Source organism: Ambystoma mexicanum, chromosome 2p (genome assembly GCF_040938575.1).
Source record: "Ambystoma mexicanum isolate Mex_15411 chromosome 2p, UKY_AmexF1_1, whole genome shotgun sequence".
In the NCBI taxonomy this organism is placed as follows: domain Eukaryota; kingdom Metazoa; phylum Chordata; class Amphibia; order Caudata; family Ambystomatidae; genus Ambystoma; species Ambystoma mexicanum.
In genome coordinates, this window is record NC_090923.1 from 1,413,662,422 (window position 1) to 1,413,681,413 (window position 18,992).

General features: G+C 46.0%; 1 protein-coding gene across 6 annotated transcripts in view; it reads right to left on the bottom strand.

Moving 5' to 3' along the window:
• Positions 1–301: 301 nt before the first annotated feature.
• The window catches only part of LRRC61 (leucine rich repeat containing 61), a 133,628-nt gene continuing 114,937 nt past the window's right edge, over positions 302–18,992 (bottom strand). For all 6 annotated transcript variants that reach the window (XM_069645913.1, XM_069645912.1, XM_069645910.1 and 3 more), the window contains one exon: positions 302–1,830. In XM_069645913.1, coding sequence (XP_069502014.1) covers positions 617–1,399 — 783 coding nt within the window. In that variant the 5' untranslated portion in view covers positions 1,400–1,830 and the 3' untranslated portion in view covers positions 302–616. The remainder of the gene's footprint in view (positions 1,831–18,992) is intronic.

Consider the following 18,992-nt stretch of genomic DNA (forward strand, 5'->3'; position numbering starts at 1 on the left):
TTGAAGTCAGCAAGGAACAATCCCAGGTTAGTCAATTTGTGGCCCACCTAACGTTTTGGACTTCAACTCCCATCAGCTTGAAACAGCATATTGAGTGGCAAAGGAACATGGAAGTTGTAAGTAGTTCATCCCACCAGGAGGGTCAGAAATTGAGTGTAGAAAATCATGGCTCCACAACTAGGTTGACCTGGTTCGCTGGAAGATGTTTGTGTAGCTGGTCTGATTCCCAGTTGGCACATAGACATCACATTCACAGGTCACTCACTCAACAATGAATAACAAATAACACAACAAACAATACCACATTCTAGCTACATTTATTAAACGACGAAAACAAGGACGAGCAACACGCTCGTGTTGCGCCTCTTGGTCTTGTGAACAGAGGTAGAATAGAAGAGCATGCATTACAACGTAGGGGACACCATACAATGAGGGAGTGGCACATCGAAGCAGGCTTTGGCACTTTTCCCAAACACGAATGGACACTGAAAGTTTGTTCAATGTACAGACATCACACTGGCGAGGCACTGCCCAGCATAGGGTGGCTGGAGATTTGCGGGCCCCCTTGTGATGCAGGATGCTGTGGAGTTCGCTCTTTCCCTGTGGCTCCGGGCTCTCAGAAGACGTACGAGTCAGGGTCATTCCTGATGTCCAGTGCCCTCTCGGCCTGTTCAATGGTATCGTCAGCCCTCTTGCTGAGCTCCTTGCACTCCTGCAGCACATCATTGAACTGTTTGTAGGCCTCCTCAATGATTGTACTCTGGGCAGGCTTCAGGTCCCAGTAGCCCTCTTCTAGCCATGGCTTGGCCCCTCCGTTCATTTCTGCAGGACCGTTGCTCAGAAACCTCTTTAGGGAACTGTCAATGTCTTTGCAGAGCTGGTAGAGATCACTCCCTTGGCCGTTGATCCTTTCCCCATCAATCACCTTTACCGTAGGCAGCACATCCAGGATCGTGGCACGGTAAGCACCAGTGGTGCACATAGGGTTGCTGAGGTTACTAACTGGGTCCCTTAAGCGCAGGCTCTCCAACTTCCTCAGCCCCACCAGGCACTGCAGACTATCAACACTGATCAGAAGGTTGCCAGCCACATTCAGGCTCTGCAAGCCATCACAGGAGCCCAGAGGCTCCAGGGAGGAGACCCGGTTGGCAGACAAGTTGAGTACTGCCAGCTGTTTCAATGATGCCAGGGGCCCAAGGTGGGTAAGGTTGTTGTTGGACAAGTCTAAGCGTTCCAGGTTAAGACACTCACCAATGCAGCCCAGATCATAAATGGCCAGACGGCGGAGTTTCAGGAAGAGGATCGACTCCAAGTCGAACTCGCCTGACCTTGACTTGAGCAGCTCGGAAGTGACTTTTGGAGTTTCTTTTTCCTGATCTTTCTCCATCTTGGCCTCCATCTTCTCAGTTGTTACAATCTACAGCGTGCTGGGAAATCAGGAACGGTGAAACAGAGCTACTCTCCAGATAGTAAAGTAAATTGATAATGATCCCAGATGCAGCAATATTCGTCACAGATCTTCCAATACCAGGTCGCTATATAACCACTGCAAAAGGGCACCTTGTCAACCAGCTGTTGTCCAGGATACGTGACAGTACAAGGGGTGAACTTATGACAGTGATAACTGGAATGCAAGTAGTCACTAGCAGAGCCACCTCACTCCAATGGCATCAGTTTGGCATATTGGTGTATTTCTCTGCGGAGCGTAGAAAGTTATGGAGGAGGGCTAGAAACGGATTTAGCAGCAACCTTAAATTGTGCAGAGGAACACAGCTGACTGCAGGCTGATTGACGGGCGAGTGATGTTCAATGTGACGCAGGTGCCGTTACCTAGAACAGAAAAAATAAATCATCTCAGAATCACACCAGTGTTGAGTGGCATACACATCTCACCACACTTTTTCAAAAGAACACTAAAAGGAATCACAGATAATAATGTCAGACAAGGAAAGCAAGGCCCATCTAATTGAGCCAATCACCAGACCGCTAAAACATCATACAGTGGTCCATCATACAGTGGCCCTCAAAGGCATTTTAATATATTTATTTATTTTAAACTTGCATTCAGTGCCGGCCCTACAAAGCGTGCCTCAAGCGCCTTACGATGTTTGAAGGGGAAGAGGTGAAAAAGAAGTTAAAATGTTTTTAGAATAAGATTGGAAGATGCGGATAGGCAAAGCATAACATGGGAGGTGATCTGCCTAGTTAGGTGTGGGGAAAGAGGTAGGTTTTGAGGCTTTTGAGGAAGGTGATGTTGGAATCTACATTACAGAGGTGAGGCGAGAGTGTATTGCAGGTTCTAGGAGCCCATCGGATGAAGGCTTGTTTTTGGGTGCAGGTTAGCTTGCAGAAAGGAATGTGCAGAATATTATGGTCGGCTTGTCTGGCATTTCTCTGGGTGATGGGTTTCAGTTTCTTGTGAAAGTGGCATTGGATATTTAAATGGATGACATTGGGCTCATTACAAGTTTGGCGGTAGCCTTGCCGGTATTACCGGCAGGCTGCCCCCAAACTTGCACATTTTTTCGGCCCCTGGCAATGGGGATATACAGGGTCCGCCAGGGTTGTAATGGCCCTGTATTTCCCCATTGCCAGGGGCTGGAAACTTTTACTTCCCATTCGAGCCCCACAGGGCTCAATGGGAATGGGGAGGTCGGATGCACCGGCACCATTCAGAATGGTGCTGGTGCATCCGACATGCTCTGCTCGCGGGTGTTGTTACGCCCGCCAGATCCGAACCTTGCCAGTACCGTAGTTACTGGACCGGCAAACTTGTAATGAGGCCCATTGTATATGATGAAATGTCGTCAGAGTCCTTAGAAAGTGATTTTCTTGGGGGTAGTATTAACGCCAGCAGTCTCCCACCTCTGCTGGCTATGTATGAGTGTTGTGATAAGTTCTGAATGAGACATGCTGCGAGAGTGTTGTTGGGGAGTCCAAGCTGGATTATAGCAATGCTATTCCCAACTGAACGGAACTAGTGCAAGCACTGAGGTACAGGACTTGTCATAGGGAGGAATGTATCTTATCTTGCATAGGAGGTGTAGCTATAGGTTGCATGTTTTGGAGATGCCAGCTTTACAGTGTGTGGAGGATAGCTGAGCGGGTTGATGGTGAAGCCTAGGGACTTGACTGGTGTGGAGAGGTATATGTGTGGGTTATTCATGGTGAGTTATTTGATCAAGGAGGCAAGGGTGGGTTTGTGCCCAGGGACTTATGGGGAGGTATTCCATTTCAAATGGGTGGAGGTTGTCTCTCCACCATCACCACCGGGATGGCCACGAGATCCTCAGTGTCTTGAGGGGGTGAAGTTGCGATGGGGTGGAGATTTTAACGTATATTCATGTGCCATCTGCATAATGGTGAAAGTGGATGTAGTGGTTACTACGTTTCTGTCAGAGGGATTCAACATATAGATTGAAGAGGTGGGGCAATAGGGAGGATCCTTGTGGTACCCACCATTTGACTGGATGGGGTTTGATAGACAGGGGGCATGGAGAACAAGTGTGTTCTGTCAGTGAGGAAGGAAGTAAACTCGTCAAGAACAGTGCCTTAGAGTTTCATCCTGTGGAGTAGAATGGTGTGGAAGGCTTCAGAGAGGTTGAGGAATATGAGAAGTGGTGTTTGTCCTTTGTCAGTGATGTTGTGGAGGTTGTCCAGGATGTGAAGCATGGCATTCCCTGTGCTGTGTCCGGTGGGAGGCCTTATTGCCTGGAGGGTTACTGGCCATGTGCAGCCAAACAACCTCCTTAACCCCTTCCAAACGCCAACAACACATCACCACAGTGTCAATGGCCTGCACTGCCTGCCAGGAAAAAGCAAGCCGGAGGACCCTGCCAGCAACTTCACTGTGCCATGTGTACATCCAGTGCCTACCAGCCCACTGACAGGCTGATCTACATTCAGAGGGTATCCACCTGGGGGATTTTCCTTTGCCAGCTCTGCAAAGGCAATGCTGTTCACAGAACAGATTTTTGAACACAGAAAAGGTCTAAAACACCCTCAACATAATGAAACAAAACATGAAACGCCACTCCTCCGACTCCAGACAAAATCAACCTCATATCATCCCAGTGCACCACAGGAGGGGCCTGATTCACAACCCAAATGTATGAGCATTCTCAATGGAACCAACCACCTACCCTCAGCTAGAAACCCAGAACCCAACTGCGCAAACTCCATGCACCAACTCCTTGAAGCCGAAGGCATATTGAGTCAATTGCATGCATGGAGCTACTCTATACAAGTGGGTTAATCAATTTCTTTTGTAGAATCGTGAGGGGGCAGTGACACACTAACCCTTAGTCAACTATATGTATTTATAATAGTAATCGTGGTATCCAGGCATAGCTTCGAATATATAGTTTTGAATGCCAAAGTTTCGAAAAAAAATGCATCGAAAAAATGCATTTTTGTAGGTAAAGTTTTTTTTTACTATAATGGGTTTTAAGGGGTAAAAACGAGTGTTGGGGGGACGACCCCCACCGCCTCCCACATTAAAGAAACTTTATTAAAAAATGCATTTTTTCAATGCATTTATTTTCAAAACTGTGCCATCGAAACTTTGCCATTCAAAACAATCACTAGGAACCGTAATCGTATATACTAGCGATCAGGAACTAACCCATTTCCATTCAGGCCAGTTTGCTCAAAAGCGTTTTAACACATGGTACCACAATATGTATGTGGGGGGTTGGGTTTAGGTATTTAGAAAGGCAAGAGGGGGTGGGGGAGGCTGCAGAGAGACTTCCTCCGTATTTTGTTACAGTAAAATGTGGTAAAAAACATTTGAGCAAATTGCTGCTAGGAAACCACATAGATTCAGCCATCATTAATTCATTAAAAGCTATCATTGTAAAGGCCAAAGAAAACCACAACTGGCACAGCTGATGTCAGAAGAGTAAATTTTGGTAATATCTTCGGAGTGTCCCTTGGGAAAATATTCCTAAATGAAGGGCTGTGTTTGCAGGAAGAGTGACACTAAGCATAACATTATCATAAATAAATCAATTCCCCTAAAGACAAAAAAGATGCAGCTGGGGTCGGTCTGGACTATTCTTTCTGTAGCGGGGTCGGGCTGATTTGCGCATGGCTGGCCACCTCTCTTCTAAGGGCAAAGCAGAGCCAAAACAGTGACAGAATGCAGCCTAGAGGCAGTTCTCCCAGTGATTTACCATGGAACGTTACCAGCATACTCAATGCCATTTTAGAAAGTTATTTTTGAGCCCCCAAGCCTTTTAACGACCAGATCATTACGAGGGGGAAGCAGGGCTTTGTCTGAGTATGGTGGTGTGGGAAAAAAGTGGTGGTAACGGAATTACTTCCACTTTTCCCTCCGCTATACTGCGAGTTTGGTCTTGGAGTGGGGGACTTACCGCTAGCATCATGCTGAAGGTAAATCCTCCCACTTTCTACTGAAAAATCAGCAAAAACGGCGGGATTATCTCTGGTGGAATTAATGCTGTGGTAATTCTGCCAAAATCGTCAATGAGTCCTAAGGACTCCAAATGAATGGGGACTAACACAGCCACCAGCACTTGTACCCCAACAATAAATCTGCCGGACAGTGTGGCGTAACGGTAATTCCATTGGGTGGTATTCCAGCAGATTTACCACAGGATTAGGAAAGGAAGTAAAACTACATGATGGGTAGACTAGTTCCAATTTCCCTTCTGGATGCGGGGGGCACAATCTTCACAAGGACCATCCTAGGCCACCTAAGGGCATGGGGTGAAGAAAATGATCTTAGGAACCTGGCTTGCAGGTGGTTTATGTCAGGCCTAAACACCACTGGTCGGAGCTTCAGACCATTCATAATTGTCGAGAAATATGTATCACTCAGCAAGGTGACCTTTTAGGATAGATTCATGGAACTTTTAGCGCAGTAAAAGTCACTTTGCACTGCCAAGAAACATACTTTGCACTGCAAAAATACCTTGATTCACAGAGCGGTGCAAAGTGAATTTACACAGATGCAAAGTGACTTTGCACCGCGCTAAAAGTTCCATGAATCGGGCCCTTGATGTATTATTCCTCAAACTCCAAAAAGTTTTTGATTGTTACCCAAGATTTTAACACTGCGAAACACTAAGCCTCCTAAATATTTCCCACCTAATGCACTGTCTGACTACCGCGCCATGGTTCACATATAATAGCAGTGTAGCTTTCTGCAAATTTGTGGAGATAACTCAACCTTTTAAAGTGCAGAAGAGAGTGTGGCAGGGCTGCGTGCCTGCACCAAGCCTCTTTTGCTTATTCATTAATGGGGTCATAGGGAAAATCCTGTCGGCTGATACGGGTGCACCACCTTTGGGGGTATAAATTCCCACTCCTATTATTTGCGGACAATGCAGTTTTCATTCCCCGTAAGAGCAGCAGAAAAAACAATTCGGGCCATTATCTGTGCAGAACTCATTAAATAGGATGAGCATTAACTAAAATAAAACAAAATGCATGGCTTTTGTGGGGAAAAGAAAGAACCGAGTGAAGCTCGCCTTACCTATTATCAAGGAAGTTTTTACCTACGACTACCTGGGCATAACATTCTCAAGTAAGGGGAACTGGAGCAACCAGGTGGAGGAAGCTAGCACTACCCATACAGGATATTTTGGGGTTATTGCCAGGTTCTCACATGAATATGATAACGGAGCTGAAGGCGCATCACCAGAGGCTAACTAATTACAAGCTAGGCCCCCCGGCCCTGTATGGGTCAGAACTAGGGGGCTTCATGGATGTAAAACACTGGGCTTCATTACAAGTGTGGCGGCCTGGAAATAAGGGTGCCGGTAGCACCGTACCAGCACCCTTTCCTGACAGCCATACTACAACTCTGCCTTCTTGGGCCGTTGTGCAACGGCCCCTGATACTTAGTTTAAACGTGTACAGATGCAATGAAACGCAAGCAGCAAAGCAATCATGAAGCTAGCCAAATGCTTATAGTGAATAGATAGCGGCAAGCGCCATCATATACATAAATACCTCATAGATACATATGGGTTCAATAAAGAATAAAGGTTCCACTACGTATATAGCAATCTTGAGCAACAAGGAAGGCCTCAAATTCAGTGTCACAGTTACAAAAGCAATTGAATTAAACAGATTATATTTCAGCTATGTAGTTGGATGAGCCAAAGAGCCAAGGTCTTATCAGAACTAAAATTGGCTGACATTAGATACAGTTAACGTGAAAGAACAGAAGCTCCTGATGAAGAAGGTCAAGTGAAAACAACAGACATCAGAGGACTATTGGGGAATAAAATCAAATACAAGAAAAGGCTCAATTCATGGTGTCCAGTCACGTGAAGGAAGACAGTTGGATGCACGAGGAGATCACACCCACGCACGGAAGCCAGACAGTACCCATACTCCTTAAAAAATCCCAGAGAACAGTACAGACTCAAGGCCAACTTCGAACACTATTTGCCACTGAAACATTGAGGTGATGAAGAAGATATTCATTCAATTGGTAGGAAGGAAGCTGGTAGCAAGACAAGCTCACCCGCACCTGGTTGCTCAGTCTGCATGCTGCTCACCTAGGTGGAAAGTTATTGATGGGGTTAGAAGCCAACCAATTGTAGAGCACCACGTAGTTGGGGTCCTATAGTTTGTGTAGCCAATAGGACGTCGTACATTTAGTGACATTCATAGTGGCCATCTTGAGGGGAGGGCTTAGTTGCCCCACCTGTTGTTGACTATCCAATTATTTCTCTTTGTTACTTTATACAGATATTACACCTATACTTAGTAGTTTACTTAGAGCCAATCCTGCTTCCATATAGGTTTTAGAAGTTTGCCACGTAGGATGACGTTAGTAATGACGCAGGTCTACACGTCAGTAGTGACACATTTGGTCTATAAGAATATTGTTTTTTCTTAAATGAGTTGAGAGTTAAGTATCGAGCGATTGCTGATGTTCGTTGTACTCCCTGTTTTAGTTACTTACATTAAAACAGACAAACATTTTGCCAAGCTATTTATGTCATCTGAATTATTGATGTTTGTTTAAAATCTGCATCCCCATCCATCTCCAGGGTATTGCTACTCATCTTAAAAGGCTAGAAGTCTCTGGTTCACTTGAATATGGACCCGGAAGGTTCTAATGAATTGTAAATGTAACTAAAAATATGTGCAAAATTATGCAATAGTGCAAATTCTATCAATTATCTTTGACCGGATGAAGTACTGTTTGTGACATTTTACATAATAATGAAATGTTTTTTTATTCACAAACTGATTATTGTATATATGATGTGTTATTACCTCTTCACGACAGAACGTCATCAGGTACAAAAATTAATGGGTTAAATTGCCTTCATGGCAGACACTATGGAAGACTGCTGCCAACAATGCGCATGCTAAGGCTGCGGAGTGGACAAGAAAGAAATGTAAACACAATTCCTATCTGTAGACCACAGGTCTCTTGAGTCTTGTGGTACGTAGATTCTGGGGATCAGTGGAAGCAACAGAGGGTTTCATCAGTATGTCGACCTCCCTGGACATGTTTGATGGTAAAGCATCCATATAAATGCTTTGCCCCAATGCACCGGTTTACCCTAGGAATGGAAGTTTCCAGAACGGCTCGATGTAATAACTGAGCAATTTCTCAAAGCGACTGACTAGTCCATAACAACTTCATGTATTAATAGGTTGTTTACACATTGCCACATTTATTGAACAATTCTATTTCATATCCACAAATCTTGAAAAAATCAAGGCATGTTATTTGTTGAGTGTAATAGAAGGCAGTGTATGGCAATGGCATAGCCTCTTTCTGAACACACTGTGCAGGTTTCAGGCCCTACAGTGGTAGAGGATACACATTTCATTTCACTGATGCACGCCAAATGGCTTTTTGTGACCAACTTCAGCATTACCCATGTATGGAATTGAAAAGGTTACCCAACACAATGACAGCTGTACTCATAGTCCATAGTCCCCTTTCCTCCATATTGATGCCATGTCGCACAGAATGGAGATGGGCACGTAGCCTGTTGCAGCATTTTCTAGAACTTTGTCGCTCAAGCCAAGCCCCCACACGGCCTACCCTCACGCACTCCGCCCAACAGTCAGTCCCTTTTAGAAGTCAGGCTTGGTAACTTTATACGCCCTCCCACCTTCCCTGCTATTGAGGACTTGGGACTAAGAGTACAGTTGTCACTATGGTGAGTAACCTTTTCATACCTTTCCATCCACTTTCCTCCAGACTGATGGGAGTTTTCGAAGCATCCCCAATAATTGGGAGGAGATTTCCCCCACTTTTGCTTTACGAAAAAAGGTACCTGGGCATCCTTGGATACAGCCTCATTGAGAGATGTGGCTTTTGGACAATGAATAATGTTTGCCCACATTGCTGTCTCTCATATGCCGGCCAATGGAACATGCCTCTGGAATGCAATTGAGGCAGATTTTGCCCTTCGCAGATAAGTGTGTTCCCCCTCTGGTGTCCTCTTCCCACTACTGTTGTAGGTCTTTACATCTTTGCCTCTGGGTGGTGCTGTCTGCAGACCTTTGGGGATTTGTCAACCATCACCAGAGAAGACCCTGAATCACTATTTAATATTTCCTTGCCCAAATCTGCATTTCCAGAAACATGGACTACAATGCCCATAATGTGCCTGCAAGATGTTTGTAAAACTTGGCACACAAATCCAGAAAATCTTTTGGACTCTGAGTTGTGTGCACCCTGGTTTTGGTGTGACTGAAAGGAGGCAGACAAATGTCAATGGACTGCAGCACTCAAAACGCCACAGCTATTATTGTGTTTTTGTTTTTATACATAAACTCCTGGGGTTTGTCAGCATTGGATATTCTCCCAAATTCCACGCCAGGGATTTCCATTAATCATACCTTTGACTGCTTGTGTGCATCCCAATTATATAGCTACAACCCAGCTTTCTTCTCTGCTAGTGCTAGCACTGCTTAGAAGCTGCCACACCCTAAAACTCCATGTCCTTGCATTGACTTCTGAAACGTGTGCAGCTGAGATCCATTTGTTCTCATTCTTTGTCTTGCTGACCATTCTGCCGCGTGTGTTGCCTGTGACTGAAGCAAGGCAACACAGGAGAAGGAATCAATTTCCACAGCCCTGCCCTGCTCACTCGGTCCTCCCCTCTCTGTCTGCTGCCAATGTGTTTTCTTCTTCCCTTTGTGCTGCATCCCTGCAGCCATTTGCCCGTTTCTTGTGATGATTGTGTGCATCTCCCAGCCCTTGCTTTTTGTGCCATGTCCCCGAGTCTTCCAGCCTTTGTTGCTTGCACAGATGCCCATCACTCTCCTTTGCTGTTCCCTGCTTTGCCTTCTCTTGCTCTTTCATGTCTATTTAGTCTTAAGCTTTACCCTGCTTAGTCAGACTCTGCTTCCCTTGCTTCTGTTTGTACCTTTTGCCTCAGAATCTAGACAAAAAAAGCAGGCTGGAGACACAGGGCTAGAACTGATACCTTGTACCAATACCTTGACTTTGCTACCTTGTATCAGTTTCTTGCCTTTCTTACCTTGTGCCATTTTCTTTCCTCGGCTACCTTGTACCAGTTCCATGCTATCATTTTCTACATTTCCTGTTGTGAATTCTTGTTTCCCTTTCGAGGCTCTTAGTGCTTGGTCAGTCTTTTATGACGTCCGCACATGTGCCTCTGTGTATTCCTTTGTACAGATATCGGCTCCTATACCTTAGGAGGCAATCGCTGCCTTTGCTTTTGTCTCGTCCTACCTGTAGTCAGTAGTGTATTTCATCTAACAGTGAGTTGCTCTCTCTTCCCACAGAAGGCATCAACTGCATGTTTCTGCTGGACACACACATGCTTGTCTCCTGTAAGTACACTCCTTGTTTGTGCCTTAGGCTCCAGATAAAAGAAAGCCCCTTGTGCTGCTCCCTCCCATGGGCTTGTAGGGTGAGGTGCTTGTAACTTGCCCTGAGCTTCTGTAGGTAGTCTCAAGTCTGACTTTATACACCCTTCATGAGATTCCTCATTGTTTGTCCAGTACATAATTCCCATACTTTCCTGTTCACCATCGCGGTCTGCCTTTTCTTCCTGTTCCATTGTTATTATATTACTTGTCTATTCTTCCTTCTTGTTTACCCTCCTGCTCTATGTACTTGTCTGTCCCTTTATATCAGCGTAGCAGCACCCAAACCTACCGCATTCAAACCTACCAAGGGTGCCGTGTGCATCTCTTGACAGCCCCTACAATTGCTGCAACCAACCAATGGACAATCGTTGTCTTCAATGCAGGCTTACCCTCTGCTGTCCCTCCAAACATTAGAGAAAGGTGTGTAGTCTTTCTTGTCACTTTTGTACATTCCAGGTAGAATTTGAATACGCTGGCCACGTTGTGGGCAGTGTTCTTTCTGCTTCTGTTTTTGGGTCCTTAAAAACAAACAGACTAAGATAGTTCCTCATTGATGTAATGAGGTCCAGTGTCTTCTTTTCACGAGTTAGCCGGTCTGGATTTAACAGTGCTGGTAAAACCGTACCAGCACTGTTTTCTGGACCAGCTAACTCTGAGTTATGTGGCCGTGTGGGTGTTACACCCGCCAGGTCTGATCTGGCGGGCGTAACGCCACCAGCCGCACACGGACGTGCAAACACCGGCACCATTACCACATGGGGCTCTATGGGAATGGGGAGTAACGGAAAGCCGTCTCCGGAATTACCGACCGCTGGAGCTGTAATGCCCTGGTAAGTCCAGAGCCGGTAAATCCCTACGGGTCTGGCAGTAGCCTGTCAGTTTTACCCGCACAGCTACCGCCGGACTCATAATGAGCCCCACTATCTTTAGTAGGAATGTGGGCGTTCGCAGGACCACCTTATCCTTGTGGAAAACTAGATATGCGTTCCTCTAAATGTAAAGGCTGCAATTCTCATATCTGGCGAGCTGAAGTGCCTACCCGAAAAGCTGTGTTGAGGCTTATCCAGCTCAACTCTATTGTGACCATTGCTTCAAGGGGTTTCTGCATCATAGGCGCTAGCACTATGTTTAGATCACCGGGAGCATGAGGCCTCCTCCGTGGAGGGTGTGGTCTTAACAGCCCGTTAAAATGTCTTTCACTTCTGTATTGCTAGTGTAGTAGTGATGGAATCTGAGTTTACATATGCCCCTACACCCGTCAAGTAAGTTCTACATGAGCCGACCGACACACGAGACTCTGCTAACTGGGTGATGAACGAAAATCACATCATTTAGTTTTGCCTTGAAGGGGTTTCTCCCACCATCCAGACACCAGTGATAGAAACGTGTCCACTTGGTTGCATACTGTGAACATGTGGTGCTTTTCCTTGCTGCCTTGAAGATTACTATATTGTGCTGTGACACTCGTAGGTTAACGTAGACTAAGATCTCAGGTACCATGCTGCTAGGGAAAGCGAAGGTCTGAATGAAGAATCTCCCCACCCCCTCCCACCCCCCCCCCCCGCTGATGTAGAAGGTCTAAATATTAACAAAAGTGCTCCCAACAAAGATCATTCAATCTCAATGAACCACATTTTATTAGACTGCCTTATTGAATTGATTAGCAGTTAATCACTAAACCTTATATTTTTTAAAGTCAATGGGCCTCATTATGATATGCCGGTCCGGTAACAACAGTTCTGGTAAGCTACCGGCACCATTGTTACCAGACCGGCACACTCCGAGTTCTGCGAGCGGATGCCTATCCGCCCGCCAGGTCTGACCTGGCGGGCGGAAACGCACCTGCTCGCAGACTTTGACGGATGCACCGGCATTGTTGCACACAGTGTTGCATCCATCCTCCCCATTCCCATTAAGTCCTATGGGACTTGAATGGGAATCGGGAGTAATTTTGACCAGCGCCTGGCTTTGGGGAATTACCGGGACCGCTGTTTATTCCCCAAAGCCAGGTGCCGGTAAAAAAACATGACTCCGGCAAGCCCATACTACACAGTTATAGTGGTAGCAGTAGCGGAGCAGCCAGACTTATCTCAAGAGTAAGTGAGCAGTACAAATAGTTACACAAAGGACAGCAATTACTATGATTCAGGCAAACACTGACTCAAGGTTTCTAAGTGAAAGAATATATATTTATTTACTTATCAGTTGTATAACAGTTCACCTTTCTAAGCAAGTTAAGAAAATCACAATCATAAATACACCACACCACTTCCCTTAAATTCCAGACAAGTTAAGCTCACAAATGAAGTGGGAGCAAAATGGCACTGCAGCAATTTAAAAGGGAGGGAAAGACAAAGTTATTAGAAATTAGGCAACACCAACAGGCAAGTACTCTGAGCAATTTGAACAAGAGAGACTACAGTGAGGAGATCAGCTAGAAAAGGATTAGGACCAAAGTCAATAGGTCAAAAGTATTTTGCTCAAGATCACACGGTTCAGGGTAATTCGCGGTAAAGTTCGTGGCACAGATTCCGGACGAGGTTGGTTGGTAGAAAAGATAGTTCAAAGAGAAGGACAAGCCCTCAGATTGGAGAAAGATTTCAAACACTTTCACCACAGCTGAGCGAAACGCACAACCGGATTTGCACAGTACCTTAAAGCGGAGAGGGAGCTGTAGCTGAGGCGGACGTTCCTGGCGGTTCCTGCAGGCTCACGGTTCCTGAAGCGACCTTTGAACTGATCAGAAGTAGGAAAACTGGAGGGTCCTGCGCCACCCAGGAAAGAAGCCAGCAGCAGAGCAAAACAACAAATAAAAGGTGCGCTCCTTAAAACCCAAGCAGGGTCCGACCTTCCTGGCTATCCGGCACACTGTAGCTCTGTACAGCGAATTCGACCAGAGGAGAGGTCCTGGCTTGTAGTTTGGCCAAACTGGTTGGTCCCACCAGCTCAAGGGAAGAAATTTCCTGGAGGATCTTCTCTGTGGTCGGATTTGGAGATTCAGACTTGTAGCAGGGCTTCACCGGGCGGTTCAGTCGTTGTAGGGGTCCTCTTCTTCGAGTTCCTTGTTGGTTCTTTCGTTCCAGTGGTGACTCTGCATAACAAGCAGGTCTCTGGGACTGGAAGAGCAGTTTTCCCCTGTTCATACAGCCTGGCTGTCAATCACACAGCAGGGTGGCTGGCCTGGCAAGGCCAGTCCCCTTAGCCAATCAGACAAGAGTGCGACTTGGGTTACTAAGGCAACCCATGGCAGGGGTCCGAAGATCTCTCCCTCACACCCTGCCCCGCTAGACTATCACACACCTTAAGGAGGGCTTGTGTGCAGAAGCCCTCTAAAAGACAGCGAACAAAGGAGTCATCCCTGGTTTGGCGTGCAGAGAAAAACACGAGAAAGACTTTAACAAAAGGAAATGGTGAATAAACCCAGCCGGAACCAAAATAAAATGTATTTGGCAAGCGGGTTTATGTTCGAGGCTAATATAATAGCCTGGAACAATACCACGTTTATATAATATAATCGGAAAGTTAGGGTAGATACCACTGCCACCAGCCAAGTCTTAATGTTAAGGGAGCGAAACAAGGCTCCAAGAGGTACAGACAAAAAGGGATAGGAGTTAACCCTTTCCAATACTCCATGGAAGATGGGGTGTACTGGGTCTGTGGTTGAAAGTGACTATATAAAGTTAATGGCAACTTTACCTGTTTCTGGGGGACAGTAGTCAGTCCCAGAAAAATTGAGTCAGTGGGAAGTCTCAAAGATAACCCTGTGTCACTACACTGAAGGTGCTGTGTAACACACACAAAAAGTGGTGCACATGGAGTAGATGAGGCTCCAGTGCCCAAGATCACACAAACAGTGAAAATAAACACAGCAAAACACATGTAAGAGTGGGGAAAAAGGCTCACACTGTTACCAAGTGAAAAAAATAAATCCTTGAAATCCAGCAAAGCTGCTGGGGGACTCCTTAGGTAAGGGAAATCAGCCATTTATGAGAATTCTCCCTAACATATACAAATGGAAGCAAAGATGCCCTTACAAAATGTGCAAAAGTGCCTGGGCAACAAATACAGAAGTGCAAATATCAAACAAACACGTATACATGCACAAGATTCAATACATGATGTTATTCTCAAACCAACTTTCAAGAATTAGCATTTCCCTTTTGAATTTTTCAATTTTCAAAAAACATTATCCTAAAATGAACCAATTAATTTATGGTATGATTCTGAAGGTGGACTAATGGGTCCGCTGAATTACCCCGTCCACCGAACACCCCCAGACCTTTGCGTGTCACATACTTTACATTGTTGCACATTTCTTGCCACTATTTTAGCTTATTGTAACCAGGGTCTATATACCCTCTTAACATGCATACCACAAGATATTGAATGGTGCGTAGGCAAGTACTCCACTCAACGTTGGGCTACAGGAAGAGGGGGGGTGCTTCTTTCTGAGGTGTTTCGGCAGATACAATATTTGGAACCGCCTTCTTCAGGGGGGTACTTCTGAATAAACCCTTATCATATACTCCAAAAATCATACCCGCTAAGGCACAAAAGGCTTGGACGTGAGCAATAAATTTGTGTCCCTCTCTTCAATGAACCACAAATCAAAGCGACCTTAAAATTGAATATGTTGCTCCCTCACTACGAAGGGCCAGGAGATGATTGACATTTAAATGCAAGGATTTTTAGCATTGGGAGGTTTGCTCAAAAGGGAAGTGCTCTGTGCACTGGCTTCTCTCCTAAATGGTGGATAATTGCCTTGCGTTTGTGATCTAAGAGTCTTTGTTTGAACTCAAACTCAAACCGCCATTGCTACTGTGGCACGGCTAACCTCCGATATTCCTAACGTATACGTATGTAGCAGGTCACGCCTCAGCTGCAATACCATCGGTGCCTCGTATCCCAGTGCCTCCAGGTTGGAGGACCATGGCGGCCAGTAAGAGGCAATCAGAATCATGCACCAGTGCCTCACCTGTTTCAGTTTGTGCAACACCTTCGTTAGTAAGGGCACAGGTGGGAAAGCATAGAACATTTGTCCATCCCACGGCAGATGGAAGGGATATGGAAAGGCAGGACAAGGGAAAGGTCTCCAAGTTGAATATAGGAGACATTTCCTGTTCCACTGTATCGCAAATAGGTCCAGCAGTAGTGTCTCCCCCAGTTGCAAATATCTCGTCCAGCGGATCCATCCAAAGTTCCTCTGTGTGCATTGCGCGGCACATTTGACTTAATGCAAATGCCCAGATATTTTCCTTGCTCGCCACATGGATTGAATTTTGGTTGGGCTAATTTGCACAGGGCCAACTATCTTCTGCCTGTTTGCTTGTTCCCATTCCCATAGAACATGGCTGCTTGGTTGTCCATATATATCATTACCCAGCAGCCTTTCAGTTGCCTTTATGGGCTTTTTTCATGGCTCCGCCATACATGCTATCCTCACATGTAGGCCCAAGCCTTCATCCTCGGTTCTCCCAAGTGTGGTGCAGGGGTCTGTCCGACCAGTGTTATCCCTGTGCAAGGGATAGACCAAGTTCACTTCGATGCCTCATGTTTCACCCTCCTCTACTGCTGGTTTCCAGAAAGCAGAAGTAGGGGTTGGATGCCACCTCTTTTTGTGTCGCTCCCCACACCTGTGCACAGAATATAAAAGCTGAATGATTGCGCGTTTTGTGCATGTCAGGAGATTTTGTCCTCCTGTGCCATTGCTCCATGGAGAGGGCATGGGGTACTTTGGTGCGGTCTACACAAGTAGGAGTGTGGCTGGGTTTACTCCAAAGGGTCGGGGGAAAAAGCTGAATGCGCCTTTGTAGCGCATTCGGCATTGACCAAAGAATCGAAGCCCACAATGCCAAACAGGGGGAGTGAGGGTTGCGGGTCTGCTGGATCACATTCAGGGAGGCGATGAATTATACTTCAAAGTTTTTCCCGAAGTGTTATTTGAAACAATGTTTTTAACACACATGAACACTTATTGGGATCCACCTTTTCAGTGTGGAGGCTGATCCTTATTCTGGTACCATTTAATGGGTGACCTCAAAGGACAATTTTCACAGGAGATTCCTCATAGTATATGGGGACTTCTGTCCTTAGGCGTGGGGTGTATGGGACTTCCGCCCATTTCGGAGTTTTCGTGAAAATTGTCCTTTGAGGTCACCCATTAAATGGTTGCAGGTCTGCACCAGCTTCGACCCACGTTAGTGGAAGGGAACTGGCGCTGCAGGGGTGCAGGAGAGTTGGCGGCACACATCTTTTCGGCGGCACACACAGAAAAGTTGTGGTTAGGGGTTTGGCAGATAGTGATCGACGTGATCATTGGGCAACAAGATTTTTTGCGAGTCGATCTTTTTGGATTCGCAATTTCCCGATGTGCAGTAATCACATAGATCCGTATGGCCCTCCCATGCCGTGCTCCATACAGACACAGGCTAGGTTGGCACCTGCTGTGTGGTTGGAGTGTCTCCCCTCACGTGCCAGTGTCCCGTGGGTACTCTGGGCAGGGAACAGCACTAGTCCTGTGTGAGCCCTCTGCCCCTTGCCCAGTGTGCCCCACCAAAGTGGGGGAATTTGGGTCTGTGCAACTCCACCCATGAGGTTCCAACCCCAATAGGCTGTTCCCCACACGCGTTGCCCTTATTGATGAAATCTCACTTAAAGCGATCCTTTGGAACATCAGCTGCATGAGAGATCTGGGTCTTCATCGCCGCACAGGTGAAGAAAGGGAAGTTGAGTGTACCAAGCTGCCAAGAGGGGGAGATGGAGCCTTCTTGAAAACAAACTGCCCATGTCGCAGGACTGCCACACATGTCTGCAGATGAAAAGCATACTGGACAACCCGCACAGCCCCGAAACCCGCTGTCCATGTGCCGCAAGAGATAATAACCAAATTTAGGTGTAACACAGCGTTCCGTCCTACACAGAGAAAGGTTGGGTGGGGTGCACAGTGCATGGCCACATGTGTGCATGGCTTGTGCACCCATGCGAGAAAGTTCTAGAAAATGCTGCTCTGCAACAGACTTCCGTCCCGTCCCAGTTACTGTGCATCAAGGGTAAAGCAAACATGGCAAGTGTTATTACCAGGCTATTCTGTCCTGCATTGAATGTAGCCCATTCTGGCCACATTATGACACTTGTCTTGGCTTTACCCTTGATGCACATTCACCGGAACCCCATTGTTTGGTTCGGGTCTCCTATGTGCCTTATATGCAGATGTTCGGCCCTCCAGTTAAACAATTCATCAGCCACCACTGCGTTAAGGCTGCATTGCACACTTCCTTTTATGAGGTGTACACATTGGGCACTGGTCACAGAGATAAGGACAAGCTGTGCCCGGAAGCCCTATGTGAGGCTGACATTTTTCACCCTCTGTGCAAGCTCTAATGGTGTTAGAGTCCTGACCATAGGACTCTAGAGGCCGTTGCTTTCGGATCAGGGCCTCTAACTTGGGTGTCAGTCACCTACCAAACAATGGAAACTCTAATGAGGGCTCTCATTCATAATTATGGTATTTTGTTATTACACTGCATAGCTTACATACAGTAACATATGTTATAACGTAGAGCATACGCTATGTTCGTTTTTGTCAGGCTACACTGTAGCTGACAGTATATGGCATTTTCTAGTATGTTATATTTTGGTCCCCGATTTGTTTGGTATGTTTTATGGTATTATTTTATGTTATGTTTTGGTACTATATATAAGGATGTATGAGATGGTCCAATACGAAATGTTACATATGCTATAACCCAACCTACCACGTAACGTAGCGTACAAAAGGGACAATATCATGTACAATATAGTATAACATCTCTAACGGGAACCAAATGCTTTCTGTTTTGTGTGTCTGGGGGTTGGGGAGAGAGGAATAGTCTGAATCCTACAACTTCGTTAAAACCCTCATAGCCACCAATTGTGAAAGTCGTCCATCATTTTGAAAGCCTTCTCTGTGAAATTCCTCACTCCCATCCTCGAGATAGAAAATGCCTTCCTAGCCTGAGGTATCTTCTCCAATGCACTCAAGACCAGACAGACCCTTTTCCTACAGAAAAAGTCTTCTCTTGACCTAAAGAACCGATGAACGTGCCAGCCTATCACGGTTACACCATTTCTGGGGAAGATAACTGAAGAGGCTGCAGCCATCGAACTAG